Source organism: Hemibagrus wyckioides, linkage group LG11 (assembly GCF_019097595.1).
Source record: "Hemibagrus wyckioides isolate EC202008001 linkage group LG11, SWU_Hwy_1.0, whole genome shotgun sequence".
NCBI classification, from domain to species: domain Eukaryota; kingdom Metazoa; phylum Chordata; class Actinopteri; order Siluriformes; family Bagridae; genus Hemibagrus; species Hemibagrus wyckioides.
Genome location: NC_080720.1, coordinates 29,839,721 through 29,864,726, shown reverse-complemented (window position 1 = coordinate 29,864,726; position 25,006 = coordinate 29,839,721). Strand labels below are relative to the sequence as shown.

At 38.0% G+C, this 25,006-nt stretch overlaps 3 protein-coding genes and 1 long non-coding RNA gene across 6 annotated transcripts; 1 reads left to right on the top strand and 3 right to left on the bottom strand.

Annotated features, from left to right (window-relative positions):
* Nucleotides 1-2,222: 2,222 nt before the first annotated feature.
* LOC131361972 (uncharacterized) lies at nucleotides 2,223-7,189 on the bottom strand. Of its 2 annotated transcripts, none has more exons than XR_009206119.1 (5): nucleotides 7,048-7,189; nucleotides 5,431-5,544; nucleotides 5,112-5,154; nucleotides 4,638-4,730; nucleotides 2,223-3,868 (listed from the first exon to the last, which is right to left on the bottom strand). It is a non-coding gene; the product is annotated as an uncharacterized LOC131361972 (long non-coding RNA). The 2 variants fall into 2 exon arrangements; XR_009206120.1 differs by having other exon boundaries at nucleotides 5,431-5,541.
* Nucleotides 7,190-8,210: 1,021 nt separating this feature from the next.
* Nucleotides 8,211-14,781, bottom strand: LOC131361525 (uncharacterized). 2 transcript variants are annotated; one of them, XM_058402689.1, is made up of 9 exons: nucleotides 13,497-13,782; nucleotides 13,155-13,340; nucleotides 12,996-13,067; nucleotides 12,774-12,902; nucleotides 10,801-10,953; nucleotides 10,608-10,718; nucleotides 10,048-10,087; nucleotides 9,895-9,943; nucleotides 8,212-9,800 (listed from the first exon to the last, which is right to left on the bottom strand). In XM_058402689.1, the coding sequence occupies exons 1-9, from the start codon at nucleotides 13,512-13,514 to the stop codon at nucleotides 9,077-9,079; spliced, it is 1,482 nt and encodes a 493-aa protein (XP_058258672.1). In that variant the 5' UTR covers nucleotides 13,515-13,782; the 3' UTR covers nucleotides 8,212-9,076. The 2 variants fall into 2 exon arrangements, with proteins under 2 accessions (XP_058258673.1, XP_058258672.1); XM_058402690.1 differs by lacking the exon at nucleotides 12,774-12,902 and having other exon boundaries at nucleotides 8,211-9,800; nucleotides 13,497-14,781.
* A 215-nt stretch (nucleotides 14,782-14,996) lies between these two features.
* Nucleotides 14,997-18,133, bottom strand: rps19bp1 (ribosomal protein S19 binding protein 1). The gene is made up of 4 exons (XM_058402692.1): nucleotides 17,962-18,133; nucleotides 17,175-17,342; nucleotides 16,984-17,081; nucleotides 14,997-15,910 (listed from the first exon to the last, which is right to left on the bottom strand). Exons 1-4 carry the CDS (start codon nucleotides 18,014-18,016, stop codon nucleotides 15,776-15,778), a joined length of 456 nt encoding a protein of 151 aa, XP_058258675.1. The 5' UTR covers nucleotides 18,017-18,133; the 3' UTR covers nucleotides 14,997-15,775.
* Nucleotides 18,134-19,921: 1,788 nt separating this feature from the next.
* On the top strand, nucleotides 19,922-24,740 carry LOC131361526 (3-mercaptopyruvate sulfurtransferase-like). The gene is made up of 2 exons (XM_058402691.1): nucleotides 19,922-20,770; nucleotides 21,610-24,740. Exons 1-2 carry the CDS (start codon nucleotides 20,185-20,187, stop codon nucleotides 21,906-21,908), a joined length of 885 nt encoding a protein of 294 aa, XP_058258674.1. The 5' UTR covers nucleotides 19,922-20,184; the 3' UTR covers nucleotides 21,909-24,740.
* Nucleotides 24,741-25,006: the final 266 nt, after the last annotated feature.

The following is a 25,006-nucleotide window of genomic DNA, read 5'->3' as shown; positions in this document are numbered from 1 at the left end:
TACACAATAATACAAACTGTTCATGCTGATGGTGTGTTCTAGCTGTGAAATAACCTGTCATCATAATACAGACTGTTACGTGATATTCTCAACTGTGAATTACAATAATTACAATCCTGTGCAATACAAGAGTGCAATAACAAAAATTTAAGATGTGCAATGTCCAAGTGGAAAGGGTCAGCATGAGCACCATGACTGGTCTGTGGCTATGCAGCTCCATACACCACAAACTCTTATGCATTGTGTATTCTGACACCTTTCTATCAGAACCAGCATTAACGTTTTTAGCAATTTGAGCAACAGTAGCTCGTCTCTTGGATCAGATCACACGGGCCAGCCTTCACTCCCAGCGTGCATCAGTGAGCCTTGGCCACCCATGACCCTGTCGCTAGTTCAACACTGTTCCTTCCTTGGACCACTTTTGATAGATACTGACCACTGTAGACCGGGAACACCCCACAAGAGCTGCAGTTTTGGAGATGCTCTGATCCAGTTGTCTAGCCATCACAATTTGGCCTTTCATCAAACTCGCTCTAATCCTTACATATATATATATATATATATATATATATATATATATATATATATATATATATATATATATATATATATATATATATATACACTATATTGCCAAAAGTATTCGCTCACCCATCCAAATAATCAGAATCAGGTGTTCCAATCACTTCCATGGCCACAGGTGTATAAAATCAAGCACCTAGGCATGCAGACTGTTTTTACAAACATTTGTGAAAGAATGGGTCGCTCTCAGGAACTCAGTGAATTCCAGTGTGGAACTGTGATAGGATGCCACCTGTGCAACAAATCCAGTCGTGAAATTTCCTCGCTCCTAAATATTCCACAGTCAACTGTCAGCTGTATTATAAGAACGCGGAAGTGTTTGGGAACGACAGCAACTCAGCCACGAAGTGGTAGGCCACGTAAACTGACAGAGCGGGGTCAGCGGATGCTGAGGCACATAGTGCGAAGAGGTCGCCAACTTTCTGCAGAGTCAATCACTACAGACCTCCAAACTTCATGTGGCCTTCAGATTAGCTCAAGAACAGTGCGCAGAGAGCTTCATGGAATGGGTTTCCATGGCTGAGCAGCTGCATCCAAGCCATACATCACCAAGTGCAATGCAAAGCGTCGGATGCAGTGGTGTAAAGCACGCCGCCACTGGACTCTAGAGCAGTGGAGACGCGTTCTCTGGAGTGACGAATCGCGCTTCTCCATCTGGCAATCTGATGGACGAGTCTGGGTTTGGCGGTTGCCAGGAGAACGGTACTTGTCTGACTGCATTGTGCCAAGTGTAAAGTTTGGTGGAGGGGGGGATTATGATGTGGGGTTGTTTTTCAGGAGCTGGGCTTGGCCCCTTAGTTCCAGTGAAAGGAACTCTGAATGCTTCAGCATACCAAGACATTTTGGACAATTCCATGCTCCCAACTTTGTGGGAACAGTTTGGAGCTGGCCCCTTCCTCTTCCAACATGACTGTGCACCAGTGCACAAAGCAAGGTCCATAAAGACATGGATGACAGAGTCTGGTGTGGATGAACTTGACTGGCCTGCACAGAGTCCTGACCTCAACCCGATAGAACACCTTTGGGATGAATTAGAGCGGAGACTGAGAGCCAGGCCTTCTCGTCCAACATCAGTGTGTGACCTCACAAATGCGCTTCTGGAAGAATGGTCAAAAATTCCCATAAACACACTCCTAAACCTTGTGGACAGCCTTCCCAGAAGAGTTGAAGCTGTTTTAGCTGCAAAGGGTGGACCGACGTCATATTGAACCCTATGGATTAGGAATGGGATGTCACTTAAGTTCATATGCGAGTCAAGGCAGGTGAGCGAATACTTTTGGCAATATAGTGTATATATGCATAGCAAGTGCAGGTTTTCCACAGTGTTGTCTGTATTTTAATTATATAAAATATAAGAATTAAAATGATTTAAAATGATCTAAACCTACCCAAAAGATGTATTCCTGAAATGTATTGTTTTTGCTGATGATGTTGCTAACACTACTGTTTGTGTATATGTGTTAACTGAGTTATCAGTAATATCTATTTGTTCTTATATGAATACAGAATTTTAAATATACTAAAATATACTAAAAAAAAGTACAGATGTAGTAAACCTGTAAGTAGAATTCATATATTCCCTATATTCATATTTCCCCTCATGCATATCAACCATTTTTGCAATTATTCAATTAGTACATAAAATTAAAGTGTCACAAAACTCACTTGAAAACAGCTTTTATTTTGGAATATATTAATCACTTCAGTCAGTGACAGTAAATATCAGGGTCATAGCAACACAACGTTTCATACAGTACTGACCAGCAATGCTACTTTCGGCCGCTGACAATAACATATGGTTGGAGGAAAAAATGTGCATTTATTCTACCAACAGATTTCACATAAAATATATCATATAGAAGATTTCACATAGAAGATTACATTACAGAAAATTTCATATAGAATCCACAAAAGAGGTGTATTTATCTTCATCAGATGAATAATCCAGGTGAGTATGGCGAGAGTAAAGCAACTTTATTTTCTTACAGCTAGTTGTATAATTACATCAAATATTATCTTAACTTTCTGATTCTGATCCATTTTACAGTGTTCTCTTGTCCCACCAATAAACTTCCTAAACTTCCCCCCAGCCATGGATGACTGTGGCATCACCGGGATGAAAACTTGTCATCTCATGTAGACTTTTCTTTTGTGCCACTTAGGAGCATTAATGTAACCTGGACAGGTGTGAAACTTGTAATTTAACCCTTTTATAAATAGGCATCATGGACCCTACAACCATTACTGTTCATTTAAGTTACAGTGAAGTGGCTAATCTTCAGCAATGACACCTAAAAATAGTTGCTATCTACAAAAGACACTTTCAAATTATACTATTTATTGCCCTCTTGTGGAAATTATGCTCTTTCAGCTTTTGCCAAATCTAAAAATATATTGAATATCCCTTGAAAATTGAATGATATGAATTACAGATTTTGTGTCGCCATGTTCTTTCATAAATTCATATATCCACCATGTTCATTATATAGTATAGTATGTAGCAGATCTCCAAATTTTAAAAAGCAAGTGATATAGTTGGACTGTATAATGCCAAAATCCCTCCCAAATTATGTTCTACATGTCTACAAATTCCACCACTACTGTTTTAAACATCATCAGCTCATCAAGGATGACCTGTATCTGCTTTGTCAGCACACAGATTTCATTAGCAAAGTTGTTTTTTGAGACCAGCTTCAGGTTCTTGAGCTCTTTGCTGTCGTCTTTGCAGAAACACATATTCATACCCAGCACGGAGTCTTGGATCAGGGCTGAGCACTTACTGACTGCACTGATCATTCCTGTGTCTTCAAAATGATGTGCCATTTTAACCACCTTCTCTGCTTTGGAATCCACCTCAGTTGAAGTGGACAAATCGTAGTTATTCAGACATTCCACATATGAACGGATCAACTTTAGACACCTCTCAATTTCCTGTATCTGTGTAGAGCAATCTTTGAAGATGGTCTTCGCCTTATTCCTGTCCAGATCAGTATGGACTTTGTTAGAAGTGGAAGCACAGAATACTGTAACTCCAAGCCCAACTGCAGCCACTGCTTAGGAAGCCCCCTGGGTCATTGGGGCAAATATGACACCTCCAACAATGGCTGCCAGTCCTGTTGCCCCTACAGCTGCCCTGGTAATGTCTATCTTCACCTCCTTGTCGATTTTCTCAGCCACTTCCTCTAGTTCTTTAACATGACCCTGCAGATTTGCTCCTTGTTTGCATAGGAGGTAATTGTACACCTTTAGAGCTTTTATTAGATTTTCAGCTTTCTGTTTCAGAGCTCTGGGGAGAGAGAGAGAGAGAGAGAGAGAGAGACATTTTGACTGTAATCCTTGCACCATAAGCATGTAAGGCATGACAGTTCTAGAGGCCCACAGCTAATAGAGAATAATTTGTATGGATGAATTATGAATGTATTATAGACACTGTCCGTTGCAACAGAGGGGCTATCCCTCCATCTCTTTAAGAGAAAAGAATGCATAAATATTATATACATTTTTTTCATTCTGGCTCTCTTCCGCTATCTAAACTTTTTTTAGGGGTGGGGTTAGGTCTTTGACGTGTAATTTTCTTGAGACCTGGCAACCCCATCTGTCCTTGGGAATGATTGAAATGTCCTATTCAATGTGGGTTTATTGCCAGTAATGAAGTAATGAAGGTAATCATTAAAAAAACACACACACTGGAAAGTTGCCTAATCACAGCCCAGTGGCACTTTTGGAAAATACATTTTGCTCTCCTTTCTTCTTGGCTTGCAAATTTTTCAATGAGCTTCTGGTTAAAATCAGTCATCTCAGTCACCAGTCTCTTTTCCACTGACCTCATGGCCAATGCATTCAATAAGAAGTGCTGCCCCAGCGCCCCCTATTGACCGGCCGCCGCTGAAGTTAGTACTCTAATAATGTCACAGATGAACTGCCTATGCTACTTCTTGAAATTATTTTGTTTGCAAAAACAAACTTTAATTTCTTTTTTGTTTGTTAATAGTATTTTACCTAAATACATACATTTTACCTAAAAAAATGTTTTGTAGTATTAACTATGAGCTTACATGCAATAGATGTCTTCATTCAGGAACATAGCATTTTTGTTACTTATTTTGCATCATCTTCCTCTGCATTAGGATGTTCAAGTTCCTTCAATGCTAAAAAAAAAAAAAAAAAAAAAAAAAAAAAGGGTTCATATAGAGAGTCAAACAGATGTTTTAGTGACATTATGTATTATTATTATTATTTTATTTATTTTTTACAAATACATAAGGGCAGCTTCTGAGCATTTTATGTAGAAATCTGGGAAATCTGACAATAACATATTTCAACATGTCTCATCTAACATAATACAGTGTTTGCCCATGACTGAAGGTTCTGTGCTTGTAAATTGGATACGACTACAACTGCTGATATGCAGTTATTATAAGCAGCTTAAATCCTACTACACACTGCTTCACATTTAAGGAGATTTGGATTACAAATGTATTATGGTATATTGTATTATGGTATATTACATTGTATATTATTAAACTTACATTGCCCTGAAAGCCAAAATTCCAAGAAGTCTTCATTATCATCCTAATAGAGGGAGGAAAAATGATCCTTAGCCACGTTAGATGTGTTAGAGTTGACATGAATTGTACATGGGAAATAAGATTATCAGGATTTACACTTATTTTTTTAGCATTTTTGGAAGGAGTCTCCAATGTCAACTGTACCATCAGACACATGAAAGCCTTCAGTCCAATTTGGCTTTTCTTTGGCTTCTTGCAGTACCCTTTTTTGTGTTCAGTAGGCAAATGACTTTGGTGAGAACATGTGCCAAGAAGAATACATCATTCCATCCTTTGTTACCTGTTCAGTCGACTCATCATCTTCACTTGAAGAGCTTGAAGGCACCATGCCATGTAAAGGTTGACCACCTGCTTTGATAATCCTTTTGAGTATGGATTTGTTTGGTGGTGGCTTCTTATCCAGATCCACAAGATATCACAGTGAACAACAGAAAACACAGAGTGTTGCTATTTAATTCCCTTAAACATTTATTATTATTAAAACGCTTAGCTTATTTTTAGTTCTTATATTTTGCATGTGTTTCTGTACTTAAACTCGAGCTAGATACTTGTGCAAGAAAATCATGCAAGCCAATGTGACCAGTCGCTTCCCAGTGAACTGCACTTATTTGGGTGAAGTTAGTACTACTGGTTGTCATGTGTGTTGTGTTTGTACAACTGACTCAGGTGCAGTGACATTACTGAGTTGCTGGATTGAGATCCACAAATTTCCAGCCAACAGCAGTGCTGTGGTTCAAAAAATTTACACGAATCATCCTCTATCCATCATTGATATACATTTTTTGGACCAATGAAGACTATTTACGTAATGATAAGTGTGTTTCAAACAGTGTTTGTTAACCCAAATTTGTTTTTTCAGGCAATTTGAGACCCAAATTTTGTTTTCCAACACTCCCAATTGTAAATAACAGACTGAGATGCTAATTCTTAATGGCTTTTATTATATCACTCATTTGACTGTTAATGTGTATGCTTTCCATCTATCCATTTTCTGTACAGCTTTTTCTACACAGGGTTGAGGGGAACCTGGAGTCTATTCCAGGAGACTCAGGGCACAAGGTAGGGGACTCACTGGACAGGGAGCCAATCTATCACAGGTCACAATCACGTTAACACACTACAGACGATTAGAGATGCCAGTCAACCTACAATGCATGACTTTGGACTGGAGAGGAAACTGGAAAACCCAGAGGAAAGCCCGAAGCACAGAAAACACATGCAAAGCCCATGCATGCCAGACAGATGCAGGAATCAAACCCCCTACCCAAAAGGTGCGAGGCAAAATTGCTAACCACTAAACCACAGTGTACCTGCTTGTTATATCCTCGTGATATTAATATTTAATTCAACATTCTGAAAGTTTTAGTAAATACTGTGTATTAATAGAGCATATGCGTATAGTAAAGTCTTACCATAAACTGCTTAACTGTTTTTCTTTTTACATGCCTACCTTTGATTGCTCACCTTTCTATTCAGTTGACCTGACACTAAAATTGTGGTATAGTCTCAGTAGATAAACAGTAGTAGGCAATAAATCAAATTAAAACTTAGAAGGCGAAACAGGAATTCCATTCACTATTAACACTAATTGCATGATAGTAAAGAAGAAGAAGAAGAAGCCTTCATTATCGCCACACATCCATTTACAGCACAGTGGAATTCTTTTCTTCGCATATTCCAGCTGAGGAGGTTGGGGTCAGAGCACAAGGGTAGCTACAGTATGCTACAGTGCCCCTGGAGCAGACAGGATTAAGGACCTTGCTCAGTTGCCCAACAGTAGCAGCATTGCCCCAACAGTGGCAGCTTGACGGTCTTATATGTCATTGCATATGTCAATATGTCATATGTCATCAAAAGCTTGAATGTTTGTATTATTAAACAAAATTTTGATTCTTACCCTTGACATTTTGCTTGTGCTGCTGCTGAATCCAAAGACCTAAACCAAATGCAGTCAAGTCTAAATACCAGGAACGATCTCAGAGTGCTGCATTGCAGTGCAAAATGAGTGTGATTTACTGCTAACCTCGAAACAAAACAGTTTCACCTGCAGTAATGTGGAATCTCCTGTTAGCTCTCTTTTAAATGGTTACTCAGTTTAGAAAACTATACATATGCATTCATCAAACAAGTTCATCTAGTTGGACCTGATCACTAAAAACCTAAAACATGAAGAACAAGGAATCCTGTTACAGAAGATAATTAAGACATAGTGATGTTGGTTAAGAAGAATAAAGCACCCCACCAGCAGAGGGCACACTCACTTAATTCTTGTGCTACAATGTTACCTGATACAACTGGGAAACTTCCTTGATTAGACAGTGGGAAACTGTATTCCTGACATTCTTATATACTCCTTCTCAGAAGAGTATATCTTTCCCTGCTATTTTATGCTTATATTAATGGGGACAAATGATCTGACTCGCCACCTATGACCTCAAAGTTTTATCACTCCATTTAAAGTAATGACAACTCAGTCCTATAACTTAAAGACTAATGCTGCTCAGATCTAAACTCTCTTGAATGTCATCCTGTATATCAAAAAGCCTAGCTTGTTAGATGCCCAAGGTTATAATCTTTTCTCCATTCTGAGGACATCCTGGACACTTCTTCTTTAATCATGCATGTTTACATTACAATATCTGGACTGAAGTGCTCCCAGGTTGATGGGCAGACCCTGGTGATGGGGTTACAGTCACGCCGGACACGCTTAATTAGATCATGGGCTTTCTCAAATTGCAAAGCCTTGCTGATATTCAATATTTCCGATTATATTGACCCCGACATTTCAAATGTGTCTTCTACTGTGTGTTATTAAAATTTCTAAATATGGATCCTGATTCTTTTGTTCTTGTGATCACTTACATTATATCAACTAGAAACGTTTCCTCTTTTATTCTTCTCTTTTTTATTTTCACTGGTTTCATTTCATGTATGTGTTTTTTCTTCTTTACTCCATTATTGCATTATGAGTTGCATTTTCAATCTATGGCTTTATAAAAAAAAAAAAAAAAAAAAAAAAGAGTTTAAATTACAATTATTATATATAATAATATCGATCCACAGATTTGATTGTTACAAATATACTAAAAAAATTGTAACTTAACCAAAAAATAACCATCAACAATTAAAAACTTTTTTAAATCCTTTTATGCAGAGCATCTGCCACATAACAGAAGATGTTCCTGTTTAACAGCTTCGACCCAATCAGAATCAGGCATTCAACATACCTGTGGTATAAAATGAGACGTTTCATCAATACATGGACATAACATCAGGGTCATCATACTGGATAGATGATTAAAGCTAAAGGCTCTATTATATCTATAACAAACATCTATATTTATAAATATATATATATATGTATATACACTACATCGCCAAAAGTTTTGGGACAGCCGCCTTTACATGCACATGAATATAAAATGGAGTTGGCCCTCCCTTTGCAGCTATAACAGATTCAACTCTACTGGGAAGGCTTTCCACAAGGTTTAGGAGTGCGTTTATGGGGATTTTTGATCATTTGTGAGGTCAGGCACTGATGTTGGACGAGAAGGCCTGGCTCACAGTCTCCGCTCTAATACATCCCAAAAGTGTTAAATCGGGTTGAGTTCAGAACTCAGTGCAGTGCAGGCCAGTCAAGTTCCTCCACACTAAACTCGCTCATCCATGTCTTTATGGAGCTTGCTTTGTGCACTGGTGTGTGGTCATGTCGGAACAGGAAGGAGCCATCCTCAAACATTTCCCACAAAGTTGGGAGCATGAAATAGTCCAAAATGTTCCTTTCACTGGAACTAAGGGGCCGAGCCCAACCCTTGAAAAACACCACCTGAATTCTATGTTTTGGAGGGGTGTCCCAAAACTTTTGGCGATATAGTGTATATATACATTGCACGATACATTACAGCTTACAAAATGTATCATTTTAATCAAACACTATCATCTACTGAGCGAAAGAGATTTTTAATCCGTATCAGCTGATCCACACACTCTTTCAGATTGTCAGCTACCTCATGGACTTTCTGTGCAAGCTGGGTGTTAGAGTTTCTCTTGGTACTTGGATCCTCCTCCTCAAGAAAATAGGAGTCCAAATCCTCCAGGATGCTGAAACACTCACTTATAACATCCACTGAGTGTATGTTTTCCATTTCATGAGCAACTCTGCCTATTTTCTCCAGTGGAGCACCCATTTCATTCAGCTCGGTGATATCCTGCTGCCTGAGCTGCTCCATTCCTATATCAATAAACCTTAAGCATGCTAGAATATCTTCTATCTGGGTTTTGTAGCTGTTTATGATTTTTTCCACCTTGTCCTTTAACCAATTCCCTTTCTTTTTTTTGCTGAAAGATGCTGATGCCCCTGTGACTCCTCCGGCAGCAACGATTCCGACACCGATTCCGGTTGCCACCAATGAGGCTCCGAAGGTCAGTGGAGCAAGAGCAAGGCCTGCTGCAATAGTAACCCCACCAACCGCACCTGTGGTGCCTCCTGTGAGCTTAGCAAGACGAGCTTTCTTATTCGACTTGACGAGACTGTCTGCAGTGCAGTGTAGCTCAGTGATATGGTTCAGCACGTCCGTGCAACGCTGAACTAAAAGCAGCTCGTACAGATGCATCGCTGTTTTTACCCTTTGTGCCACTAAGATCAGAGGTCTGAAGGGGAGAGAAGACAAACACCATCAGGTTGTGATTTTATACTCTGCTATAATACACCTAATTTTTAAAAAAATTAAATAATCATACATACTTTGTTTTTGTTTCCTCTTGTTGATAGCCCATTTGTAGATTCTCCAAGCCTAAAAGAAAGCAAACTGGTCTGAATTTTGCTCCATTTACACTTGTCTTTTTCCAACAGCCTGGATCCATTAAAGGCACTGGATATTAGCAGTGACTCACTCACCTCCTATACTTCTCCACCACTCTAACAAGATATCCAGCTCCTAAAGAAAAGAAAGATGATGCATTATTCCTTTGTATAGAATCAAAAGCAGTATAAATTGTGATCAGATTTCAACTAGTTTAATTCAACAAACAAGGTACAACATGAAAAAGTCAAGCATGAGGATGTGTGAAATGAATTTTCATAGATTTTTTTTTATTTTATTTTATTTAGTCTGCATGGGTTGATCAGTGATGACATGAAAAGAGAATATTTAAAGACAATCTAAAAAGTCAAGCACAAAACAAATCCCATGACGCTAGTAACTTAATAACTTTGAATTCATTTCTAACGTATAGACATAAATCATTAAAAAAAAAAAAAAAAGCTGTTCAGCCAAGTGAGCTGCTTATCTGGACCTTTCTTAGGAACATTGTGTAACTAGTCCTTCATAACTGTTAGCTAGCAGACTGTGTAGTTATGGTCTAAGACGTTTCCCAAATAAAAATCCAAAATGAGATCGCATTGTCAATTTAAAATACCAAATGCATCATTTGGTAGAGTCTGATGATCTGTTTTACCCTTGCGGTGTGGTCTCCATTCACACTAGACAATTCACTCCATGAGTGGTAAGTAGGAAAACGCCCTTTTCTTGCTAGGCCTGTAGATAATCCTCTCCCTCCACCTTCATCCTGTGGGTTTTGTGCAAATGTCATTCCACACAGAAGTCTGAACTGAACATGTAAATACTTTCAGTGCTGCTTTGTTGGTTACCTGTGACAGGACATCGTCTATGCTTTCATAAACATGTTCAGTAGGCTCGGCGGACAGGGACTGGCAGAGAAAGTGTTTTCGTGGAAGCGTCACAGAAAGCCGAGGTGGAGCAACAGGACGAGGAGGAGGGGCATTTGCAGGTAGGGTACGAGCCTATGAATGGGTAAGAACAGACAAAATCCTGAACAATAGTGTAAACATTTTTGCAGCGTTAACAACCTCTTATTCAAACAGTGAACAGACTGTATGGAAAAAAAATCACACAGTGGCCTGAAGTTATAGACAATTAATCAATTTGTCCTCAAATCAGAATAGTTCTGATGATCATTTATGTTACAGAAGTTATACTACAAGGCCAAAAGTTTGTGGACACCAATAAGCAGTTCCCTAAATTGTTGATGCACACAATTGTATGGAATGCCTTTATATGCTAAAGCATTTCGCTTTCACTTCACTGGAATTAAGAGGACCAAACCTGTTCCAGCATGACAATGTGCTTGTGCATAAAGCAAGCCCCATGCTTGGGATAGACCTTTGGGATAAACACCTTTGGGATAAACTAGAATGCTGACAATGTGTTTCCAATCTCAACGCCTAACCTCACTAATGCTCTTGGATTAGATAGAATGTGAACAAATCCCCATAGCCACAGACCAAAATCTAGAGGAAAGCCTAACCAGAAGAGATCTTCTAGAAATATAGTATATAAGCAGGCATTCATTTAACAGCCTTAATTTTTACTTGCGCTTGGTGTCAATAAGCAAAAAACCCACACTAGACTTTGACCTGTTACAAAGTGTTAACATGAAACTTCCAACTTCCAAGGATGGGATATGTGAAGAAAGAATTCCACTGTGCTGTAATGTATATGTGACAAATAAAGGCTATTTCAATAAAAGTTCTTTGACAATTCCTTAATGTGGAGCTCTTCTATACAAGTCCCTGTGTATCTAGAGCTAAGATGGACTTTTTGAAAGATTTTATTTGTCACATATTTGTTAACTTGCAGTGAAATGAAATCCTGGCCACTCCTCCTTAGACTGCATATATAAATAAACTGAACTTAATGAACTATGTTACAAAAAAGAATGAATAAATATAAGAAGAAATAAAATAATATGATTAACAGTACTGAATGTGCAAACATTACAAGAATTGAAATTGATGTAGTTCTTATTTTGTCCTATTTCTATTCATTTCTCTTTTTTTTTTTTACTTAGTTTCTTAAATTTAATTTAGTCTAATCGACATAATGTATTAGAATGTGCACATCAATCTAAATTGTGATTTGCCTTGTAGCTGGATTTTCTCTCAGGGCTGCTGTTAGAGAAAATACAACAATTTGGCAGAAAATAATTTAACGGTATAGCATTTTTCATTTCTATTTGTTTGTGAATGTCTTGTGAAAATCTTGTGCTTTATCTTGGTCAGGGTCATGGGAGATCCGGATCTCAGGAATGCTCAGGAAGGTGGGAATACACCCAAGATTGGATGCAGTTCCATCACAGGGATCTATGTACATACTCACTTACGCCCAGAGGATGTTTAGTCAACAATCCATCTAATTACCTCGGGAACTGGAGGAAATTCTGTGCAGAGCGTAATGTGAGTTATGCTGACTAAACTACAATCTTAGTAGCTCAAGTAAAAGAGCCAGGAAGAACCAAGAAGGGGTTTTCAAAACCATTTTTGTTTCCTAAAGAACCTTTCAGTAACTGATTCTATTTCCTTAGCCCATTTTTCTTAGTGCCATAAACCTTTTTATGGTCTTAAGAACTTTTTTGTCTACTACAAAGAACCTTTTGCACAAAGGAAAGTATGTAGCATGTATGTTAAAGGTTCTACATCCTGACAAAGAACTAACTAAGAACCTTTAGGGGCATCAGAGCTCTGACAATGCCGAGATATTATTCCTCATGGGATTCCAGCAGCTGGACAAAACACTGCACATTTAACCCTCATCTCCGACGTACTCTGAGACTTCTCTCATTGGGAAGAATGTCGTTGTACATCGAACCGTCCACTGTTTCCACACGTTTCCCATTATACAGAGAGATTTCTGTATTTTTGATCTCTGATGTCTCTGCATGACCATTTAAATCCTATAAAAAGGTCAAAAGATACATAGGACATGTAAAACAGATCAGAAAGGATGCACCTAAAGAGGTAAAGAATGCTGTAAGAGAAAGATCCACCTTTGTCTCTGTGGTCTGAGAATGGAATGATTTCCTCAGTACTGGAGGTGGAGGCCTGGCTGGAGCTACACCCTACTGACAAAAGTGCATTCAAGTTAGAAAAACTTTGTTAAAAAAAAAGAAAGAAAGAAAATATCTCTGCGCTGTGAAACTCGGTACCTTAGTTTGCGACTTGTCAGACAACACGTCAATGTATGTCGGAATTTTTAGATCCTCTAGTGATAGGTTACATGTTTGAGCTTGTAATTCGTCTGTCTGCTCAAGCCTGGAAAGTTGTAGGGTTCGTAGCTTTGAGGGATCAGGTGGTGGAGGACGAGCTGGACATTTAGGTTTGGGACTTGCTTCCTAAAAAAAAATATATTTGTATATTTAAATATTTGTATATTTTTGTACAAAACACATTTTGGTACAAGAATTAATGTAAATTATATACTGTAAACCTTGAGCTGTGAGTCTACTCAATACCGAGCCACATTAAAAATAAATCAATAAAATACTCACTTGCGACATTCCTTCCATCCTTTCGAATGTCACTTTTCCCCCTGCTAGTAGCTTTCTTTCTGCTACGTTATCATATATCACAGAGAATGCGCTGTTTTGGATTTCGTACCTGTGTGTATCTCAGCATGTTGCTCACTGCCAGGCTTTCCCAAAAAAGCACATACATCACTTCACACGTGACATTGTAGAACCTGTTTGCCAGCCTACATATTGTTCATGCTAATCATGCTCAGGCTGTCAAAACATGCAACCATGCAAAGTGATTTTAACACACCCTTAGTGACTTTCCTTCATTGCTACCTCTTTTTTTTTTTTTTTTTAGAACTTCCTGTTAGTATTTTCCCTTAGGGGGAATTACCACTATCTTCATTTTAAGGGCCTTTCCGGCACTTTAATAGCTCAAGTGAGCCTCTTGAAAGTCCAAGGGACTGAATCAACATGATATGACATGCAGTTAACAACACTAACAGAAACTGGGTTCCCTGAAGAAGAGATAAGGCAGATCATTAAGCATTTCACAAAGTGAGCTCCATGAAGACGTGGTTTGTCGAGGTTGCACTGAAAGAACTCGAGTGTCCTGCACAGAGCCCTGATTCTGGCTCAATTCCACTGAACACATTTGAGATGAACTGCACCCCAGAAGTCCTCCCCTGACATCACCAAAGCTCTTGTGTCTGAATGATCACAAATCCAAACATCTAGTGGAAAGGTTTTCCAGAAGAGTAGAGCTTATATGATTGATAACTCTACTGATAACTCGAGGGCTGCCGGATTGACCCTGATGTCTGGTTGCTTCTTATATGGAGTTCCACAGGTTTCATCTGCATAGATTTCGTTTCTTTCTACTATCCATTGCCATGCCTGTAGTTGGATTGCAATGCTTAGGATTTTGCACTTATTTTTATGTAAGTGTAAATATCTAACTAAACTGGAAGAGCAACACATCTGAAACTTCCTGATAATGAAATGTCGACTCAGCTCGGTTTCATATTGCTCAAAAACACCTTCTACACAAGTAAATAATAAAACAAAACAAGGTGTTCCGTTATGGGAAAATAATCCTAGATAATATTTGTTAATTACTTTCCTGTACCTTTCCTCTAAACAATTGTGTACCCTTTATCCATGTACCGTAATGCTGTTTTCCTTAAATCGATATTTTTTAACGCAGCTTGTTACAGAGAATCCACACAACATCATTGTAATCAACAATTTTTCAAGCATTTGTCTTTGTTAACTAGCATTTACATCCATCATACAAGTACCTCTAAATCAGTAGTTACTATAAAATCAATAAGGTTTTTCTATCGATCTAACACCAGTGATTTTACTGGAAGTTAGAAGATCTGCTTCCTAACACCCTGCTTACTGGTGCTGATCTGATCCATCACTGATGCCCTCCTGGGCCTCTCCTTCTTCTGCCCCTTGCTTGGGAAAGAGCATGAAGTTGGTTACGTTCTGAAAAATCTTCAGAACAAACACACACAAAGTTCGGGTTGATATCAGTTGTGTTCACCACTGTTTTTTCAGCATTAACATGATTAATATATTCAATATATAAACATGACTACACCATCAAAGTGACCAAAAATAAAAATTCAATAACTGAATGATCGAAAGCAATGTATTATAACAAGATCATTAATATACGTGAGAGATCTTACTGAATGTAGTCAGAGCTGCTGTTAGAGAAAATGAATCAACACCATCTGACCAGTTTGACTGGAACATACTTTGGCGTCTGTCTGTCTATCTATCTATCCACATCCATCCATGCCTTCAGCAATATGTATTACATCCAAAATCCTTATTGAAGTAGCTCTGAAGCAAGTCATAAAACATAAACACAGCTTTATGCAAACCATCAAACATATTTATTTGCAAAAAGAAATAAACACGAGAACAAACACAATCATTATTTCTAACTCTGACATGTCAGCATGTCCTGTTCTTTTGCTATATTTTCCATTCAGACTAATTTCGTGTGCGTTTCCTTGGAAAACAATAAAAAATTGAGTGATCCCAAACTTTTGAGCGGTAGTGTATATACTCACCGAAAATTTCAACACCTACACATTTAAATCAGTGAATATGGGGAGTCTGCCATGCAAGTTAGAAAATAAACACAAGAACTAAGATCATTTCACAAAAATGGAAACTGAATTTCCACATGTCTGTCCATGTGCATGTGTGACTTCTCCAGATGTTTTCCTGGAATGCAGGAATTCCTCCTCTACATCATCAAACAAGTGTCCACAGTAAGTCTCACATAAGTGAGATCAAAGCTTAGAAAAGTATTCCTCTTGGAACTTTTGGAATTCCGCCTCGGTGAAAATGGATTGCTTTTTTTCTTGTTTCTTGACGGGTTTCTCTGTCTGGTGCCGTGACTGACGGCCTGTGTTCTGCTGAACGATCTGAAACACAGGAGAGACGATGAGCAGCAAATGTATTTACTCTATTCGATGATCTGCTTACTGTAAAAACAAAAAGTGTGGCTTTAAAGCATAATGTTTCTAGGCTAAATTCATAAGTAGCTCCACTGAGCCTAAAAATGAAAACGCTAACACTGTATGTGTCTACATACAGAACTTAAATAATCAGATCATGATCAGTGTTTCTGTTTTAAGCCTTTCCATTAGGTGCACGGTTCTACTGTTTTCTACGAAAAACAGAAAGGAGAATAATTATTTCAGGCATCTTGAGAAACCTGCTTTCTTCTCTTGGCAGATGAAATGTTTTTTTTCCCTTGTTTTTAATCAGAAACACTTTTCAAGCTAATTCAAGCTAAAAAAAATAAGGAATTTTAGAAAAGAAAACAAAAATGCAATTAAAAAAAAGCATTTACTTACTAATTTTCTCAAGCCAAAGAGAATTAATTAATAAATTAACTCCAACAGCAATAACAATAATAAATCTGAAAACTAAAAGGTTGAAATAGTGCCATAAATAAATACTGACATGGTAGAAATTGTATCCGAGATTTAAAAACAGCTCTTGAATCTTTAAAAAATTCCAACTTCATACTAAAACTAAATAGTAAATTTTATAGCATATAATATGACAACAAAGTAAAAAAGACAAACAAGCAAGCTTGGTCAAGTAAAAACAAACAAATTAAACCTGTTGCCAATTTTCTTCTCTGACAGTCAGTTTTGTCCAATTATAGTTAATCAAAAGAAAAATATCCCATAATTTGTCATTAATAACTGTATTTGTATTATCAGGATGCTTTACTACTACTGATACAAAACACACTGAACAGCGCTGAATTTCGACCAAGTTATGTAAAGCTTAGAACAGCAATCTAGACTGCATGTTAGAAAAGAAAGTGTGTTGCCTTGTGATTGAAATGTATGGCATCACAACTATTTGAAATAATGATGCCAAGGTAAAAAAAATGTTCGCTTTAAATATAAACTCTCTTAGCTAGACAGTATATCCGGTTCATTTCCACAACACGTCTGTTTCGGTATAATATTTCAAGTACCTTCTTGCTACAGCTTTCCTGCATCTTATAGCTGGATCCCAGGAAGTACTGCAGGTTGGAATCGAGATGACTTTTCTTCTGTTTCTTTCTGTATTCCTCTACAATGGGGAAAAAAAACAAGCATACAGAAGTTAAAAGAAACCCATCATCTTTCTATCCATAGTTCACGCAAAATGAATTCAATCGCTCACCCAAGGCGTCCTTGATCTGCTTGTTTTTCACCGTGGCTTTGTTTTTTCTGGTTGTGTTGTGGGCCTGAAGTCTTCGGATCTGCTTCCTAACACCCTGCTTATTGGTGCTGATCTGATCCATCACTGATACCTTCTTGGTGCTCTTCCTCTTCTGCCCCTTGGTTACACCTTTAATAGGTTGAGAAAGAGCATGAGGTTGATGATTACGTTTTGAAAAATCTTCAGAATGAACACACACAAGGTTGTGCTGATTTGAACTGTGGTCACGAACGATAGATAGATAGATAGATAGATAGATATATAGATAGATAGATAGATAGATAGATAGATAGATAGATAGATAGATAGATAATCCCAAAGGGAAATATACATTCTTATGCATTTCTTTTATCATTAACAATATCATTAATATTATACTCAATTTATAAATATGACTACACCGTCAAAGAAGTGACCAAAGTTCAGAAATCAGGAGTTAAATGATCAAAAACAACACGAAAACAATTTGACACCAATGCATCCTCTTCTCCAGGGCTCATTTGCTTTCTCATTAGTGCTTTATTTTTTAAAAAATAAAAAAAAATACATTAAGTCATTGAATCTATATTGCCAGACGAGGAGGAAACATGCTGAATATGATTTTCATCTATACCTTAAGCATTGGAAATTACTGCGGAGAAGGAAGTGGAGTATTGTTATTTTTCTGAGGTCTTAGCTATTACCACCAGTTAGCTATAATCAGTTTAGCTGGCTGCTAAAGTCCTTGAGTACAAAATGCAAGGTTTACCTTTAAGATCTTCATTAAGCAATTCGAGCCCCCTTTTTAACAATGAAATCGACATGGTGCGATATTTAAATGGTCATTAAATAATAATCATTCGGAGTTGTTGTTAACGCTATACTTCCACAGCATGTGGCTCAATTGTGTGTTGCACGTTTTTAGAGGTCGTCTAGAAAGCATGAGCTCAGCGAAAGGTTCCACATAAAAAATTACTGGAGTGCAGAGGACTGCTTTTGTTAGTACTGGGAGCAATTTAGGATTTTATATTAAAACAAAATAACAAATGGTTAAAACAACATTATAAACATTGTATGGTGTCAGGTGAGAGTCATTAAATCTTTGTAACGTCTTGTGATAAATAACTCTTTGGAAACGTATCATAGGCGACAGACTGAGAAATTAATAATATAATACGTTAGAGAAAACCTGAAAAATCTAATAATTTATTTTGTCTTTGAATCAAACTATTCCTGACTAATCCATTATCTGTCATGTTATCTGACAGACAGTAAATGGATTCTGAGTCACTTGAAAGAATCGATTCAGCAATGTGAATCATTTACTGTCTATCAGTTAACATGACAGATAAGGGATTAGTCAGGAATAGTGATCGAATGCTGATTCGATTCTTTCAAGTGACTCAAAGGGACTGATTCGATTCTGAATCAGTCCCTTTGAGTCACTTGAAAGAATCGAATCAGCAATGTGAATCATTTAGTTTTTATCAAACCTTAAAACTATACCGAGCATGGCATGTGTTTATAATCTAATGACTATATATCTACTGATGGAGATGTCGAAAATAGTGTTTCATTATATTCTAAACAGGACAACATTTTAAACTATTGGCTGTAATTGCAACTCAAACATGAAAAGACACTACATTTTACTTTTAGCCCTATATATCTGAGCAGGTAAGAGTTAGAAGCTTTGCTTAAATGGCCCATTATGAGAGGTTTAGCAGTGCTAAGATTTAAAATCCTGACCTTCTAATAAGTAGGTTAATGCCTTACCCACAGTGCTCCCACTGCCCCATTACCATTAGCCCTTACATTATAACTACTATAAATATACGTTCCCTACCGCTCAAAAGTTTGGGATCAAAGCTTGATTTCGGCTACGGAGGAAGACTCTATCAGCCAACCCATCTTGTGGGAGATGCTCCAGGAAGCATGGAGTGAAATCTCATCAGATTATCTTGAAACATTGACAGCTAGAATGCCCAGGTTGTAACTGCTGCAAAAGGTGGTTTCTTCGATGAAGAAAACATTCATCATTTGCATCAAAATCATTATTTCTAACTCTGACATGTCAGCATGTCCTGTTCTTTTGCTATATTTTCTATTCAGACTAATTTCGTGTGTTATCTTGGAGAACAATAAAAAATTTTTTTGAGTGATCCCAAACTTTTGAGCGGTAGTATGTATATACTCGCCGAATGTTTCACCACTTACACATTTAATCAGTGAATATGGGGAGCCTGCCATGCAAGTTATAAAGTCATTTCCATTGGAAAGATAATGTATACATCAGTAGTATGAATGTATTGACATTGCCTTGTGGTTTATGGACACAGTTCTTTTAGTCATGCGAAAAGAATTTCAGTAGTGATGTCAGTTCTGACTGTAACATTTTTATCTGTACTGAGTAGCTACTTGCATGCTGAGATCAATACATTGTGTTTATAAGAAGATTGAGGCACTCTGGACTGTGTACTATGAACTTTTCCATCAGTAAACTACATCGCAAAGCCAGTATTTGAATATTAAAATAGATTGTCCCCGCCCCCTACACCGGCATAACATGTTTTATAGGGCCCGTATTTGCATATTAATACATTGTTGACCCCGCCCCCGTTGTAAGGTAACTCATGTTTGCCGTTTTTTTATTTTAATATGCAAATACCGAGTGCGCTATTGGTTACGCCCCCTTTTCCCAGCTAAATCATATTGCATGCCCTATAGAGGATGGGTTCGTATATTTTATGATAGAGATTAAAATCATAATATACGCGAATACTAATTCTAATATTTCAGCTGTTAATAAAAAGATCACGGCCTTTTATATTGTGCACGCGAGAAAACATCAGATGGCAGCAAAAATCGATTTGCCGAATCCCGTTAAAAGAGTCGCTCCAAATCGAACCGATTCATTAATGAATCATCCAGCGCCTGGATTTATGAGCTTTCAGTTTACCTCTCGGTGAATTTCACACCTTTCTATTCCGCAATGTCTCTCCAAACCAAAGCGCTGGTTACAGCCAAGTGGTTGTCCCAGGCCATCAAAACGCGCACGGGGGCTAATGTGCGTGTCCTGGACGCGTCTTGGTACTTACCGAAACTTAAGCGCAACTCCGTGAGCGACTTCAAGAAGCACCACATACCCGGTGCTGCATATTTCGACCTGGACCGCTGCAGCGACCGGACCTCGCCCCTGGATCACATGCTCCCTCCGGCAGGCGACTTTGCGGAGTACGTCTCGCGCCTTGGGGTTTCCAACAACGCGCACGTGGTGGTTTACGATGCGAGCGAGCAGGGCGCGTTTTCTGCCCCGCGCGTCTGGTGGATGTTCCGCGTGTTCGGTCACCGCACTGTGTCCGTGCTGGATGGAGGTTTGAAACAATGGATGCAGGAAGGATACCCGGTGACGGAGGTGCGCGAGAAGCCGGAGCCCACGGATTACCGGGCCACGCTTAACCGGTCGTGGGTGAAAACGTACGAGGACATGTTGGACAATATCGAGACGAAAGAGTTCCAGGTGGTGGACGCGCGACCAGCGGGGCGATTTAGGGGAAGAGACCCTGAGCCTAGAGACAGTAAGTGTGTGTGAGAGTGAGACAGTTGACAGAAAACCTGGTGCGCATGCATGTATAAAATTGTTCTGCAAAACAGTACAACAGATGCACGTGCACCCGAAACCATTTATTAAATGGCACTTGGATACATAATGCATTTAAAATATCATTTTGTTATTGTTGTGCCACTTCCATGACCACTGTATGTGCATTGCTTGCATTATTTAAATCAAATAATTAGGCCTTATGGCATTAGGTGATTATTGCATTTAATTCAAAACACAGACATTAATCTGGATTGCCTTAAGTTGGATTAGGCATAAAAAACACATTTACAGATTGTTGGGGAAACATTTGCACATAAAAGACAAGCAATTATACAGGCAACGTCTGTCTGTATATACCCCTTCTGATCTTTGGTAGATCTCTACAATCAGTGGAACTAAACATTTGTGCTGAACTACACAACAGTCTTATCAGACAGCGAGTTAATGATAAACATCTGCCTTATCTGTTATTGCACACTGTTGATCTTCTTGTAGCGCTTGCGTCACTTGTCTGAACACGCTGCTTACGTGCTATCACGCACTGACCCACAGAGTCTGGGGTTCAGATGTTGCAAACCTCTGGAAATCAACAGTAGACAAAAGTTTTATTAGTTTTATTTTTTTTTGTTGTTGTTGTTATCTGTACAATAACATTCTTGATCCAGTTAAGATATTATTTGTAAAAAATAATAAAACTAGTTATTAGTTTGAGGGAATTGATTAAAGACACTCAGTCTTCTAAAAAACTTTGGACATTACTGTAACAAGTGGTAACATCATCTCTTTCCTTTTGCTTTTGTGTGTGTGTGTCAGACACTGAACCCGGCCACATCCCCGGTTCCATCAACATACCTTTTATATCTTTCTTGGCCCCCTCTGGCCAGTTTCTTCCTCCGGAGCAGCTGAAGGGACTGTTTCAGCGGGCCGGTGTTGATCTGCAGCGTCCACTGTGTGTCACATGTGGCTCAGCAGTGACAGCGTGTCATGTCGCCCTGGCGGCACATGTATGTGGCCAGCCGAATGTGAGCATATATGATGGCGGTTGGTCTGAGTTTTACACACGTGCGGCCCCCGAGGACGTCATCTCAGAGGGAAGAGGAAAACACTGGTGACAAGCAGGAAAAAGATGGCAGCACACAAAAAACTCATTAACTCTCTCTTTTTTAACTTAAACTCAAAATCATTTTTTTCCTTAAGAGCTCTGAAACCTGAAACAACACTGAAGACCCAATTCTTGACATACCCACACCCGTTGGACCAAAAACAACAATGTTCACGAGATAGAATGTTAACCTACGTAGTGTACTTGTTACCTAGCTAGCATTACAATGAGCTAGCAGTATTTCCAGCATTATCTCTGGCATGACTGAAGTATCTTGTGTTTTATCCTGTTTTTCTAATATGCCCTTGTTGACTTGTCTCACACAACTGCGCTACATTTTACCTCAGAGGAGGAGAGTATAATCAAGTAAAATTGAGTAAGACTCAATTTTTCACAAACACTATCCATTGTTACTAAAAGCAACAAGATTTTTTTTTCTTTCTAAGTGTGTAGGATGCTAGTTTAGATGGTATACTGGCTAGCTAGCTAGTATTACAATGAACACTGCTCTAGATTTACAGCAATCTGTCCAGGATTACAGAACTATCATATGGGAATTTACCCCCCGGGGGGGGTATAACAGGAAGCTAATATTTGGCAAACATTCACCATTGTGACCAAAAACTTTCATTTCTAGTTTTTCTAACTGGATAAGATGACTTAAACTAAGTAATGTTCTGAATAGTAACTGGTTAGCATTATGTTGAACTAGCATTCCAATTAGCTAGATTTACAGTCATTGTCTAGATAATGGTGATTTTGTTTGGCACACACTCCCACTTAGGAGCAAAAGCAATTTTTATGCGAAACTGTATGATTTTTCTGTGAATAATGTCTTTTTTTAACTAGACAGGATAGTATACTAGATCTATTTGGATGACTTAATTAGCTAGCTGGCATTACAATGAACTAGCATTCCAATTAGCTAGCTTTTCAGTTGGCGAAGTAGGAGAAAGAACGAAATGAACTAAAGAAGCTTGTATAGGAGTAGCTGACTCCATTAAGCCCAATTCTAACACTGCAATATTTTCCTTTGAATATTAAGAATATATAGCTACTGTTCTTGAAAAGGAAACCAGATCACAAAACCTCCTGGGTAAATTCTGCTCCTGAAAAAAAGGGGAAAGTGAGAGAAGGCTGTTAACGTGTATTTACGACAGAATTGTAGCATATCTAAAGGTCTGATCATGTAGCTGCCCCTTTTCCTGAATGACCTTCAAACTGGAACTGAAGAATCAGAGTTCAGTCTTACTTAATCTCTCTCTCTCTCTCTCTCTCTCTCTCTCTCTATTATGCTGTGTGATCAAATCACTACTCTCCTTGTTCTTAAACAATTAAGCTAACTATACACTCTCAAGCTGCATTAATTGAGCAGTATCATATGATATTTCCAAGTTGAATACAATCCATTTCAAAGAAACCACTCTAGTGTTGTTCTTTATACAGAGTAACTAAAGTAAATTCATTAACCCTGCAGAATAATTAAAGACGCCCTGTCTTAATAAGAGATTTAGCTTGTTACGTTAGATTCTTTTGAGATTTCTTCTTTTATTTCACACTAACACCACCTATTAGACTACTGCAAGCTTTTCTCTATAATGTTCCTATTGAAATTTCAAAGCCTAGCTTCCCATTGTCTGTTGGTGTGACATGAAAATTCCTTAAATGCCACATGTTCTTACTGAGTGTGCAGGATTCCCCGATAGTGTGAGCGTGATTACAGTGGGGGATTATCTATGCTAATATGCTATAATAATAAACTTAAATTGACTGGCTTAAAGAGATATAAGATACAGAAATGGGTGCAACCTTCTACACACACACACACACACATAATGACACTGTTCACATATACCTGTAAATTTTCTTGATTTCTTTTTAAATCATTCAGTTTATACTTAAAAGAAAACACCTTTGTTTAATAATGTAATATTTCAAACACCCAATATATTTATTAATAATAATTCCACTTGCTCATGAGCCCACACTAAACCACTAAAACAAGAGGTTTGCAAAAAACGTACCTGATTTTAGAAATGGCGGTTTTAGAAATTTTTGAAATGTGTCAGATCTTATCAGTGAACCAAGAGGCATAATGAGTTTTGCTCAGTATCAACCATATATACTGGAAAAAAGAGGATTGCAACATACCTTAAATATTTAAATTATTTTGCAATTACTATATATATATATAAAACTAATGAATAAAAATCCTCAATGGAACAATTAAGTATTGTTTTTTATTATGTTAGGTCAGCTCTTAATACCATATTTAGTGATTTAGTAATTATCTTTTACATGTTGCAGTGTTCTATGTTGTATTACACAATTCAGTCATATGAATTCAGTCATATTGTATTATAGATTAATAAAACACTAGATTGTACAGTGCAGTACCCGGTTCCTCCAAAGAACATTCACCATAGTTTCATATATGAAACCCAAACATCCTACTAAATTAGCCTATGAACATCTGTTCACTTTTACCCTCATAAAAAGATCTATAAATATGTAAACTGGAAACACCCTAATGATTTAATTTCAGGTCATAACTTTCATTTTTCACATGTTGACACAAATGGGGTTTCAGTATTAGAGAGTCAACTTGCAGTGCAATATTCTCAGGCTCTTATATAAGACTGGTAAAACCTGCCAAATATGACAAAACAGTGAGAAATCAGAATTGTTTTTTTCGCTAACCACTAGCTGGGAGAGCTAGCTGGAAAGCTTAGCACACAGGTTCAGACGGGTTCAAAGAATTGGAGCCTATTGTAAGCTTATACTTTAAGTGAATTTTTAATGGAAAATGAATGTGATCAGATCTGCGAGTGTCACAAGATGGTGGCTGAGACACTTGCAAATGCAGGTAGAGCACTTTTATTAAACAATAAGCAAACATTTCAAAACACTAGGTAAAACTCAGGGAGAGACACAGGTCAGGTTATTGGCAAACACTATAAATTAGGCAAATAAACAGAATTAAAAAACAGGGTCAAACGAAACAAGTTAACGTAAATAAAAGCTTGGTATCATCAGAGCACACAGTAAGCTGAGGGTATCACAGTGTGGGAATGAATAAGAGTCTTATAAATGGTGACTATTAGTGTG

Coding starts and splice junctions, on each gene's coding strand:
- LOC131361525 (XM_058402689.1), bottom strand. Junction 13,068..13,154: donor CTGACAAGTCGCAAACTAAG/GTACCGAGTTTC, acceptor TTTTGTCAGTAG/GGTGTAGCTCCAGCCAGGCC. Junction 9,801..9,894: donor CAAGAGGAAACAAAAACAAA/GTATGTATGATT, acceptor TCTCCCCTTCAG/ACCTCTGATCTTAGTGGCAC.
- rps19bp1 (XM_058402692.1), bottom strand. CDS start 18,016: ATGTCGATTTCATTGTTAAAAAGGGGGCTCGAATTGCTTAATGAAGAT. Junction 17,343..17,961: donor GCTTAATGAAGATCTTAAAG/GTAAACCTTGCA, acceptor AACCTATTAAAG/GTGTAACCAAGGGGCAGAAG. Junction 17,082..17,174: donor GCAGATCAAGGACGCCTTGG/GTGAGCGATTGA, acceptor TCCCCATTGTAG/AGGAATACAGAAAGAAACAG.
- LOC131361526 (XM_058402691.1), top strand. CDS start 20,185: ATGTCTCTCCAAACCAAAGCGCTGGTTACAGCCAAGTGGTTGTCCCAG. Junction 20,771..21,609: donor AGACCCTGAGCCTAGAGACA/GTAAGTGTGTGT, acceptor TGTGTGTGTCAG/ACACTGAACCCGGCCACATC.